This window comes from Podarcis gaigeae, assembly GCF_964106915.1.
Source record: "Podarcis gaigeae genome assembly, chromosome: 8".
Classification (NCBI taxonomy): Eukaryota; Metazoa; Chordata; class Lepidosauria; order Squamata; family Lacertidae; genus Podarcis; species Podarcis gaigeae.
In genome coordinates, this window is record NC_139684.1 from 29,401,148 (window position 1) to 29,413,312 (window position 12,165).

The 12,165-nt window shown below is 46.2% G+C and overlaps 1 protein-coding gene across 4 annotated transcripts in view; it reads left to right on the forward strand.

Annotated features, from left to right (window-relative positions):
* LOC310849778 (neural-cadherin-like) overlaps nt 1-12,165 on the forward strand; it is a 93,762-nt gene that overhangs the window by 27,721 nt on the left and 53,876 nt on the right. For all 4 annotated transcript variants that reach the window (XR_014567081.1, XM_083750416.1, XM_083750417.1 and 1 more), the window contains exons 2-6: nt 4,479-4,676; nt 5,795-6,020; nt 9,737-9,941; nt 10,639-10,750; nt 11,645-11,894. Coding sequence is in view for 3 of the 4 variants with exons in the window: in XM_083750416.1 (XP_083606542.1) it covers nt 4,479-4,676; nt 5,795-6,020; nt 9,737-9,941; nt 10,639-10,750; nt 11,645-11,894 (991 nt within the window). In the remaining variant the exon portion in view is untranslated. The remainder of the gene's footprint in view (nt 1-4,478; nt 4,677-5,794; nt 6,021-9,736; nt 9,942-10,638; nt 10,751-11,644; nt 11,895-12,165) is intronic.

Here is a 12,165-nt window from a genome sequence, read left to right on the forward strand (position 1 = left end):
CTGCATGTGGAGGAGCAGGGAATCGAACCCGGTTCCCCAGATTACGAGTCTACCACTCTTAACCACTACACCACACTGGCAAACAAGTGTTTGCTTAATAAGTATGTAATTCCTGAAGGGGTCTACGGTGTCCATTGATTTCAGGAGAAAAACGTGGGGCAAGAGGATTTTCTCCGGTAGGCTGATGTTTTGCTGCTGCCCACGGGCCCTTTTCAGGCATGAGGCCACCTCCTCCGCACGCTCTCTGCCGAAATCAATGGAGAGGCTATTTATTAATTTATAAATGTTTTCATGCCGCCCTTCAGTCATATTCCCAGGATGGTTTACAAAAAGACTAAAATGTAAAAACAACAGAAAAGGGGGAGAAAGTCACACAATTGTAAAAGAAGAATAAAACAGCAGTCTTCAAAATGCATCTAAAAAAACCTAGGGATTTTATTTTTAAAGGCTTTTGCCTGGTGAAAAAAGGACCATGAAGCTGAACCTTTCTGGGTGGTGCATTCCACATCTGGGCTGTCACTGAGAAGGCCCCCAGGATTTCCTTTCTTCTTATTTACACATGTGTTCATGGAGAAGAGGTTTTGAGCTTGATCTGCAGAAAGTTTGCCAGAATGGTGATTGCCCTCTATATTTCTTGCCAATTAATCAGTGCCAGTACACTCTTGCTTATAGGAAGGGAATTAGCAATGATCAATTAACGCCAAGGTAAATGCAGATAAAATAGTATTTATTTACACGGACTTGGAGTACAACCTGGGGTTCTACAACCAGATGGTAGTGGGGCCCTCAGCTGAAGATCTCAATGTATGGGTAAGAGATGGGGTTCTTCCAGCACACTAGTCCAACAACATGAAAGCCTTTAAACGTCCAAAACAGCAATGTGAATTGGGCCTGTGATGGTCATGCCATCCCATCAATTTTGTTAAACCATCTTAAGAACGTAAGAAGAGGTCTGCTGGATCAGACCAATTGCCCATCCTGTTCTCACAGTGGCCAACCAGATGCCTTTGGGGAAACCCATCAGCAGGATCAGAGCACAAGAACAGTCTCCCCCTCCTGTGGTTTTCACCAATTATAAAACCTGCTGCAAAAACCCCAGCTCCACACTCTGCATTTGACTGAGCTTCAAAATATCCTCCAGCGGACTAAAAATTGCTTGAAAGCATTTGAAGTGGTGTCGGGATGGGGATCTTAATTTCAAACACTCACCCCATGCTTCCCCCCCCCCATGGGTCGTTGGCCTCTCCTACGCAGTCCTGTCCATCACACTGCAGCTTCTGCTGAGTGTGTCGGACAGCAGTAGCCAATGTATAATGCCCTTCGCCCCAGGCAGCATAGCCAGCAGCCAGGGACAATGGGAGCTGTAGTCGAAAATATCAGGAAGAAACCACATGGGCTGCCTCTGCTCATGGGCTACAGGAGCAAAATTCACACTTGCATAGGAGTGGAGTGGTGCAAAAGTAGATGGAGCTTTCTTGCATGGCTGGACCAACTTTGTACTAGTTTCTTTTTTTTTTTTTGCAAGCTGCCTACCCCGCCCTCTGCATCTTGCATCTCTCTGCTTACTTATGGGCCCCCAAATCCACACAGAAAATTATCAAAGTTTGAACAAAGCTTAACCTTCAGTATACCTGAGGGAGCGTCTCCACCCCCATCGTGGTCCAGTGCCGAGGGCCTTCTGGCAGTTCTCTTGCTGCGAGAAGCCAAGTTACAGGGAACCAGGCAGAGGGCCTTCTTGGTAGTAGCGCCCACCCTGTGGAATGCCCTCCCACCAGATGTCAAAGAGAAGAACAACTACCAGACTTTTAGAAGACATCTGAAGGCAGCCCTGTTTAGGGAAGCTTTTAATGTTTAATAGATTATTGTATTTTAATATTCTGTTGGAAGCCACCCAGAGTGGCTGGGAAATCCCAGCAAGAAGGGCGGGGTAGAAATAATAAATTATTATTATTATTAACCTTCACACTTGTAAAAAACCAGTTTCATTGTGGTGCAATGGACATAACCTTGCTCAGCTCTGTGGATGCTGGTGTGGGGTGGTGGGCGGTTGAGGATCCCACTCTTATTTTTAGAAAGGACAGAAAGTACTTAAGGGTTATAAAAGGTTAATGCTTTGGAGTCTATACTAAGAAACTTGGCATAGTTAATCACTGCGCCAGGGAATTTTCCTAACCGGAATCCACTTACTGGTTGTTTATAGACATCAGATTATGATAGTACATGCTAAACTTGCTACCTTGTCATGAGACATCCCGACAGACCTCTTACCACGTGACACATTGTACAGATCCCTGACGGGTAAACAGAAGGACAAACAAGTGATATTCAGTGGGTGAAATTAGTTTTAGATTTTGGATTCCATGGTCCCGTCTCTTCATTTGTTACACCTGTTGCATTTCTTCTATAGTGCTCAAGGTGGCGTACATGGTTTTCCCTCTCTCCATTTTGTCGTCACAACAAGCTTGCGAAGTAGGTTAGGCTGAGAGACAGTGGCTGGCCCAAGGTCACCCAGTGAGCATCTTGGCTGAGTGGGGACTTGAACCCTGGTCTCTCCCACTAACCACCACACCACACTGGCTGTTAGTGCACATAACCCTTTTAGATGGTTATGTGTTAACTGCACTTCAAAATGCCCTGTTGTTTTTTTGGACCCTCTCCAAAGTCCTACTCTAATGGTATCACTGGAAATCTACTGTAAAGGGTAAAACTCCTATATTTGAAGTAAAAAATACACTTCCCAGCCACATAGGTTCTTTTTCTTCCCCTACTATGGCTGCAGGGAGGTAGTTGAGAAGGAAAGCAAGTGTATTATACTCCTTGCCCTAGAGGTGCTTCAGGGATATTAAGAGTACCACAAGAAGATTATACTGTTTACGAGATAAAAGGGTATGTGACAAAGGTTTATATTTAGAGCACTCCCTATGAGGGAGCGGGGTGTTCTTTTTAGTGCACCAGGAGTGTGCTTCTTTCTGTATAGGATGCTTGCAATTCCACACCATTTGTCCTGAACGCAGCAGTAGTGATCACGCCCCTAGATTTTGAATGTTTCCTGCAACGGCAGACTTCAAGCATGCTGAGAAATAATTTAAGATGGCAACAGATGCAGAGGCCGTTTTAGCAGTTCTCTGTTCAACTCGAGGGCCAATTGAGACATTACGGCCCCCTTGTGTAGGGCACAAATGGGCATTTCCACACACCGCAGTGCTCCACACACCAGCCGTAATCATCCAGAATTCCTTTATGATGTACACCAGCCCAGTTGTGGGCATCTCCACAGCAGCAGCAGAAACTGCCACAAATTCTTCGCACAAGTGCGGAGACACCACAGAGATCAGAGTGAGCGGGAAGAAGAGTCAGCAGCTTCTGCTGCTCTTAAAGGCTCTTGGTGGATGCCAGGCAGTAGCAAAGTGCAAAGAGTCCTGATTTTTTAATATATATATAAAAATGGGCTTTGTGGTTCTGGGTCTAATCTTATCTTTTTTCTAAAATTCATTTACAGTGGACGCTCAGGTTGCGAAAGTGATCTGTGCGGGAGGCACGTGCAGGTTGCGATTCGGTGCTTCTGCGCATGTGCAAAGCATGATTTAGTAGTTCTGCGCATGTGCGAGCGCTGAAACCTGGAAGTAACCCGTTCCGGTACTTCCAGGTTTTGGTGCGTCCGTAACTGGAAAACACACAACCTGAAGCGTTTGTAACCCGAGGTATGACTGTATTGGTGTGTGTGTTTTTCTTTTTATAAAGCTCCCAAAGAAGAAAATAAAATAAAATTGGGATTAAGGAGATTTCTCAGGGTGGTGGAGGGTGTGTGTGTGCTGTATCCTGTTGTTGTGGTACTGGTGGCACTCACTCTTGTTTTGACAGGAAATGCTTGAGGGGGGAGGAAATACACAAAAAATGTGGGGCTGAAGAGGGTCAGTTGTGGGTAAGTGAGAAAAGTCCCTATTTGAGGAATATTAGAGGGTATGAGTTTCTTGTGCACAGATGGCAGGAAACTCTCCAAAGTCGACTGAACAGTTGTTAGGTCACACAAGCTAACCAAAGAAGTGAAAAATATGGTATATGCTTTGATAGATGACCTACATGTGAAGAGATGTGAAAACTGCAAAAGAGAGAGCTTTAGCCTTGGATTCAGACAGAAACCAAACATTGGTCTGATTCTCTCTCCAGCTTGCTGCTTTTCTTTTGACTTGCATCACTGCAAATTTCAGCTCTGGATTTGTCCTTCTGCCTAAGGGGTCCCACCCATTTTCCAGTCTCAAGCCTATTCCTTTGTTCCACTTAATGGCCCATCACCCAGGTGATCACCCTCTCAGGAAGCTAGCCTGGATTATATTTAAACACTTGCTGGATCTTGCTGGGGTTAGAAGGGTCTTGGCATGCAGCCTACTTCCCCCCATCCCCCCACAATCTCACAGCACTACTATTGTTGCCTTGAGAAGTCCATTCATGCTAACACACTTTTCCCTCTTAACCAACAGGAAAGAATTGGTACCTGGTGCATTTGGACCTCACAGTGACAGATGTAAATGACAACGTCCCTGAATGGGCCATGGAGCCTTTCCCTTACCTAGCAACTGTTTCCCCTAAAGCTGCAGCAGGCACAAAAGTGTACAAGCTCTTGGCTAAGGATCAAGATGAAGATGAAAATGGAGCTGTTGAATATTTTCTGGTAGAAGGTAAATGCAGCTTCTAAAAGCACAGGTGGAGTGTTTCTGTGTGGATTTGTGGATTCCCCCCCCACCCCCTCCTGTCTCACTCTGTACTTGGTGGGGCTTTTTTGGTATTTATTTCTACAACACCATTCTGATCAAAACCCGGTCAAATTAACCATTATTTAAAGACAGTGGAGACTGGTGCCCATTGGGACCGGAAGGGTAAAAAGCAGGGAGGCCAACAGCAGGTGGCACCAGAGACAAAGACAGGCAGATGCAACAGGAAGCCCAGTGTTCTCCACTTTCCTGCTGAGTTCCACAAAGGCAACACTAAGAGGAGAAAGAGGAAGCTGACAGTCACTGCCACCCCCAAGGCCAGGCTTCCTCAACCTCGGCCCTCCAGATGTTTTGAGACTACAATTCCCATCATCCCTGACCACTGGTCCTGCTAGCTAGGGATCATGGGAGTTGTAGGCCAAAAACACCGGGAGGGTCGAGGTTGAGGAAGCCTGACCAAGACTAATTGTTAGTAAGGATGCAGGCAGCTGGTGGGCTGGTTGAGGGCAGACTGAACTTGAGGGAGTCTTGTTCACCCAATGGGGTGAATGAGAGGGAGGGGCTGTAGGTCAGTTGGAGAGCACATGCTTTGCATCCAGAAGGTTCCAGGTGCAACCTGTTTCACCTGTAGCTAAATGCATCTCAAGCTTCTCTGGGAAGGATCCCAGCGGATTGGCTCAGCAGGAACATTTGGACCCACTGGCCTTGCTGCCACCTCATCCCTTCTGGAAGGAAGCCACGACTCATCTGTTGGGATGTCAGCCTTTCCTCACCATGCCATCTGCTGCTGACTCCCGTCTACCTCCTTGAACTAACCAGGAGCCACTTATGAGCTGTTAAGAAACTTGATTTGTCCCCCCCTTCCACCCTGAGTTCCTGGTCATGTCAGAACCTTCAAGTGAATATTGACTAAGCAGTGGAGATAGCTCCTGTGGTTATATATTTATTTGTCCCTATCCAGTCCCTTCCTCCCAAACAGACTGAAAGGGTGAGGTTTAATGTTAAACCAGTTACCCACTTCAAAACATGAGTCTGTTGACCACGGTCTGGAACGTAGTTCTTTGGGTTTTTTTGTTCCTTTGCAGGTGGAGAAAACAGATTTGAAGTGGAAAAAGATACCGGTTGGATCAAAACAACTGGTTTGCCTCTGGTGAAGGAGAGGGAATATTTGCTGACTGTGCTGGCAGCTGACAAACCAGGGCGCCAGGGCTCCCCTGCCTCAGTGTCTGTAGTCGCCGGACGTCGAGCGCCACAGTTTGCCAACACGTCGTACTCCGTTTACGTCCCTGAAAATCTTCCACTGGGAGAACCGTGAGTGCCAAAATTGTGATGAAGGCTGTGTCCTGCACCTTTAATGGCATTTTGAGAATAGGCCTCTTCAGTTAGCTTTATCAGCGAGAAAGAAAGTTTAAGTTCAGCTGATGTGTGCTGCTTGTTAATAAATTATGAGTCCTAAATTACTATATTGAATTGGGGAACTCCTTACAGAAGACAACACAAGCAGGAGGTCGATTGGTTTAATCAAAAGGTTGAATAGTGCAAACAGAAAACCTCAAGGCACAGAAAATCAGCTAATAAAGTTCCATAATTTTGTTGTAGCTGGAACTGAGCTGCGTCTAAGGAACAGATGGGGACAGGAATACTGGAAGTAGAGACACATACAGTAGTTGGCACATCCAGGCAGCTGCTGTGCCCCAGAGCTGTGATAAGTTGCAGAAGGTTAGACAAGATGATCCTTGGTACACCTCCCAATACTACATTTCTATTATTCTAAGTGCCACTTGTACCAGTGCCCACCCTGAGCCCCTCATGCTTGTTGGCTGAGCAGCCATTTTAATTTCCCACAATGCCCCAAAATGACGCTTTTCCCAGGGGACTGCGGGGTATAAAATAATTGAAATGTAGCCATTGTTTAGTAAATCTCCTGACCTGGAGGCCCTTGAAACTACAGATAGTACCCCATTTTGTGTGTGTGCGGAGGGGGGAAGAGGCCAAAACCAAAGGAAGCAGATGTCCCCCTCAGTCTGAATTCTCCTTCCACCCCTCAATTAATGAGTCAGTTTTGCTCAGTTATATCCCTGCTAAGTCAACGAGGCCTTTGGAAGTGTCACTGTTAGTGACCCCCACTTGGTTCAGACACACAACTTGTATCCTGCAAGAGCTGTAAGTTCAGTATTGTGGGCCAATTTCTATGCAAGCCCCTCCTGGGTAAGAGCCTTTTGAACTTCTGGCAGTCTACAAAAGACCTTTTGATTTCAGGATTCCAATTTCATGGTTAGTTTAAGCAGATTTCATCTTCATTGCATCGTTTCAGCCCTACTGTACAGTGCTTAGAGCCTACGGTATTAAAGCGGTATATAAATTGTTGAAAGAAAAGGAAACATTAAAACATAATGAATTTAATGAACATTAAAACACCTCGAACTTCTCTGGCTTTCAAATGACGCCTTGTCAGTGCAAATGGGTTGGGTGGTTGTAGGAGGCCTCCCCGTTGAACTGAGCCGACGGATGGTACTTGCCTGCTCACATGAGGTGATATACTATATAGCAACTCATCCTCTTTTCAGGATAAGAACTATTATAATCCTGCCAGATGTAGGGCTTGACCCATTAAAGTCTAGGAGACTCCCGTGTACTTTGCTGAACTTTGGAGCTCATCTGACAATCTGTCATAATTTAGTGCATGTGTTATCGGATTAAACTTAAATGGTTTACTATCCGATTTACTGCCCCTGCATTCTAAGAACCATGTTTTTTTGCTGAAGCTGCCTCGAAAGCAAAACCAAAAATTGGCCACCATGGGATCGGCTCTTCAGTCGTGCTTCTTCATGAGGCTCACAGCGAGCATGTGGTGTTTGCGGGAGGACTGTGATCCTTTATTAAATCTGCTTGAAGATCATCTGGATGTCTGCAGCTTCTGAAACATGTATACATTTATTATACCAGCATGAAACTAGATTTTGAAGGGATGCTCCCGGGCGATTCTGGCGGTACTAAAAAGCCCCAAATATTGAATTGGGGTAGGGAACCTTTTTCCCCTGTTGAAAGTCCGTTGACCTCCTATGAAAAGGGTCAATTGTGGTCTGGAGCCAATGGTGTATGGAGGCCGAACCACTGGTGGGAAGAGTTTGTAGCATTGCAGGGTTGCTCTGTGCCATCCCATCTCTCTTTCTCTGTGTATGCCCACCTGTGCCCTCTTTTCTGCCTGGAAGTGTCCCCCCCCCCACATCGCTTGACACAAGCACCAATGGATTGATTGCAGGGGGATTACACTCTCCATGTCTCCACCCATTCCTCCTTTGTTTTCCCACCCACCCCTTTGACATAAGTCTGAATGGACTGGGAAGTAAAATACAAAGGGGATCTCTCCCTTTATCCCTGGGGAAGACCCAGAAGACCCAAGAGAGGTGCACAGATCAACTGCTTTCTTGCACAACAACTCGCAAGGAGCTGACATTGAGCCCAAGACCAAACTTAAAGACTTCTGCTGTTGCTATATGCTTATTAGGAGTGGTTAGTTAGCAGCAGGCCTCTTATTTACCTGTTGAAATGGTAATGTGTAGAAATCTGAAAGTATTTCCCCACACCCCACCACCCTAGAGATAACACGCAGGGCAATGTATTTGGCACTGAATGCCAAACTGAAGACTTAGTTCTTCAACAATAACTGAGCTATGCTGCAAGTCAATAATGTGTCATTTTTGTGTGTGTATGTTATCAAGAAAAACAAGAAGAAAACCCATTTTTTTTGCCATGATTGTTCAGCCTGTCATGCGTAAGAAAACAACTAAGGCTGCAATGAAGCAGGCTGCGAAAATGCATTCCTAATGCAGTTTCCCAGCAAGTAATCCTGATGGCTTTTGAAAGCTTTCCATCGTCGTCCTCCCAGTCATTTTGTTTCCTCATCTTCCACACACATTGTGCTTGAGAGCATGGGAAGAAAAAAAAAAAGACACAATACATCCCCAGCCATATAAAAGGCAGTGCAAAGCAATTACATTATGACAAACCGTAATAAAGAAGAGTGACGATCCAAACAATTTTTATTCACAGTTCTGTTACCAGCAAGGACAGCACAAAACACCCTCTGACAACAGCAACAGTCAAGTATGCTCTTTTCAGGTGCTTTAGAGGGAGGCGTGATGCCCCGTGGCTGTACCTGCATTGATGCATGAGAGGGGCTTCTCAATGGCTACTAGCCATGATGGCTATGCTCTGCCCTCCACAATTGGAGGCAGCAGTGCTTCTGAATACCAGTTGCTGGAAACGGCAGGCAGGGAGAGGGCTCTTGTGCTCAGGTCCTACTCATGGGTTTCCCACAGGTATCTGGTTGTGAAAACAGGATGATGGAATAGATGGGTCATTGGCCTGATCCAGCAGGCTCTTCTTATGTCCTTACAGCTATCCAGTGTCAGGGCTGGGTGGCTGCTTTGCCCTGAGCACAGCAGGGTCCCCAGGAGCAGGGCCCCCAGGTTACCAATAAGCTTTTCGGGAACAAGCTCCATTTGGGGCAGTGATTGCTGCAGTGGGTTCATGACCCTTGTGGTCCCTTCCAGCTCTATAATTATATGATTCCAAGCCTGTTCTCCATCCCTGGTAAACTCAGCCAGGGACAATCAGTGCTGCTCTTGCCTTGCACAGCTCTGATTCTTCACCTTTTTGGAGTTCCATCCTGGGTTGTGTTCCTTAGTTATACTGAGTGTAGGTTCACACCATACATTTAAAGCAAATAATTTCCCTCAAAGAATACTGGGAATTGTAGTTTGTTAAGGGTGCTGGGAACTGTAGCTCTGTGAGGGGGGAACTACAGTTCCCAGGATTCTTTCTTTGGGGGGGAGGGGTAGCTGTGTGTTTTAAGCTGGATGTGCTTCACATGCTTGGTGTGGATGGATCTAGATGCGATGTGATGTTCCATAATTATATTAAAAATTTTGCCGGTTTCCAAAGTGGAGTGGCATCCTATGAAAATGTTAGAAAGCAGCTTCCTCTTGCGCTGCTCATTGTTGATTTCTTTTAACCTTTTCCAGGTTCCTGACCGTGTCCGCTTTGTCACATCAAAACAAGTCCCTGAGCTACAGCCTCTTAACTAATCCGAACGGCCTGTTCGGCATTAACCAGGGGACAGGGGACATCTACTTCAGTCGAAATCTGGATTACGAGAATGGTCAGCACCAGTACCTCCTCCTGGTTCAAGCAAGAGAAAACCAGGGACAGCTCAGCAGCACTGTTGAGGTCAGCAACCCTTAACAGCAATGCACATTCAATTCTCCAGTCATTCCCTCTGTTTCCAGTGTCCCAAGCTGTGAGTGCCATTGCTGATTTAGCAAGGACAGCATTGCGTACGCACAATAGGGAGGTGCCAGCAGCCTGGGGGCGGGGAGAAATACTGAGGTTTGCCAAAGTACAAACAAACTTAAGAGATGAGGGGAGGAGCAACAGCAAACAACAACAACAACCCAATGAGAACTAACTGTGTCCAGCGGCTGTGCAATGCAATTTGGTGTGGCGGCGGGTGGGGCAAATGGAATGGAGTGGCTGGAATCCTGAACTGGTGAGTTTTCATGAGGCTTTTGTTTACAAAAAATCCAGAAAGTGCTGCAGAAGCATGGAGGACTGAATCTAAAATGGGGGAAAATGAGAAACCGAGAGAACTGTAGTTGAACAGGTTTTTCCATCCCTGTTTGAAAATGACTTTTCAAAAAGAAACTCACTGAAAAATATTGGAGGAGCTTGAGAGAAATCCTAACATCTTACATTACAAACTGCGGATACTTGGTAGCAGCAGTGGCCAGGGTGGTAGGATGTGGAGCCAGGAAGCTGCCCTCTTGACAGTGGGGTAGCTGCAGTGAGTTGGGGAGCTGTGCAGACGCACAGGAGCCAATCGACTTTTTGTGCTGCTAAACATTCCCTTGCTTTGTCCTTTTTCTAGGTTTGGGTTGTGATCACAGACGTGAACGACTGTGCCCCAGAATTCCAGCAGTCGATCTACACCAAAGACAACGTCCCCGAAACTGTGACTGTAACAACTGCACTTTTACAAGGTTTGCAAAAGATTTTCACATTTTGTTGTCAGACTTGCCCCTCGACTCACCTGGACTCCTCGAGAGCCATCATTGCCACCAGTTAAGCATAGACCAGGTACAGCCAATGACCGTGCTCTCCAGGTTATGTCACCCAACAGATTCCATAACCGCTGATGGCAGGAGCTGGATCCTTAGCAACCCCTGAAGTTAACCCCTTGCCTCCCTCTGTTGTACCGATGAATCAATGGATCCATGGTTTGATTTCTGTATGAGGTTTCTTCTTACAGCTTCCTCTGCCTCTGTATATTTTGTCAGCTCTTGTCCTTCTGCAGTCCCTCCCGTGTGTGTTATTGGATAGGACATCTTCAACATATGCATCTTGAAGGCTGAAGATTACATCAACTTCACACATACATAGGAAAAAACACACAGCTGTGGATATGGCAACTGCCCAAATGAAGCCACCTCAATGTAGTTGTTATTTATTTACACGAAAGACGCCATGCATGTTTTTTTCTGCCCCCTACCTCATTTAATCCCCACAACAGCCCTTTGAGGTAGGTTAGACTGAGAGACCATGACTGGCCCAAGGCCACCCAGTGAGCTTCCTGGCTGAGTGGGGATTTGATTCCTGGTCTTTCCCAGGTCTTAGTCTGACACTAACCACTACACCACACTGTCTCTCATGGCTTTTGTGCCTTTGGACAACTTCATTGCTGAGCATGGAGCATGTCTGATAAAGGCCCCAGGCCTAGCTTGCAGTCCACAGAGCTTGCAGAGCCAGCATGATGTAGCCTTAACTCTGTTATTAAACCAGCATCTTGGTTTTTTTGTTTTTAAATCCTTGAATATAATCTTTTGCAAGCAAAAATCCTGAAAGGTCTCCTTCCTCCCCACCCTTTGCCCCAACAGTGTCAGCCCATGACTGTGATTCTGAAGAAAATGCAGAAATCCTCTATTACACCCTGAGCTCAGAGTTCAGCATTTCCAGTCACGGCACCATCTTCCCAGCCACAGAGCTAGATTACGAGCGTCCTAATCACCTGTATGAATTCGTAATCATGGCGGTAGATAAAGGAGAGCCCCCAAGAACTGGGACAGCGACGGTCAGGATCCGCCTCTCAAACATCAATGACGAAGTTCCCAGGTTCTCACAAACAATGTAAGTATATGCCTGTTGTTGTTGTTGTCAATGCTTCAGATGTCGTTTGATTAGTACCATGTCGGAGTTTCCATGCGATGATTGCGGCATCCTGGTGGTGTTTGATCATCCCCAGGTCATTGTGTGGAATGAGGTGAGATTTTGGGGGTGCCAGTAATAGCTGTGTATTCCCACTGGGATTGATTCATGTGGCCCTTTATAAGCCAACCCCTTCCTCAAGATCAGGGGTCAGCAAGGTTTATCTTGCCTGGGCCGGATCAGTTCTGCGGAG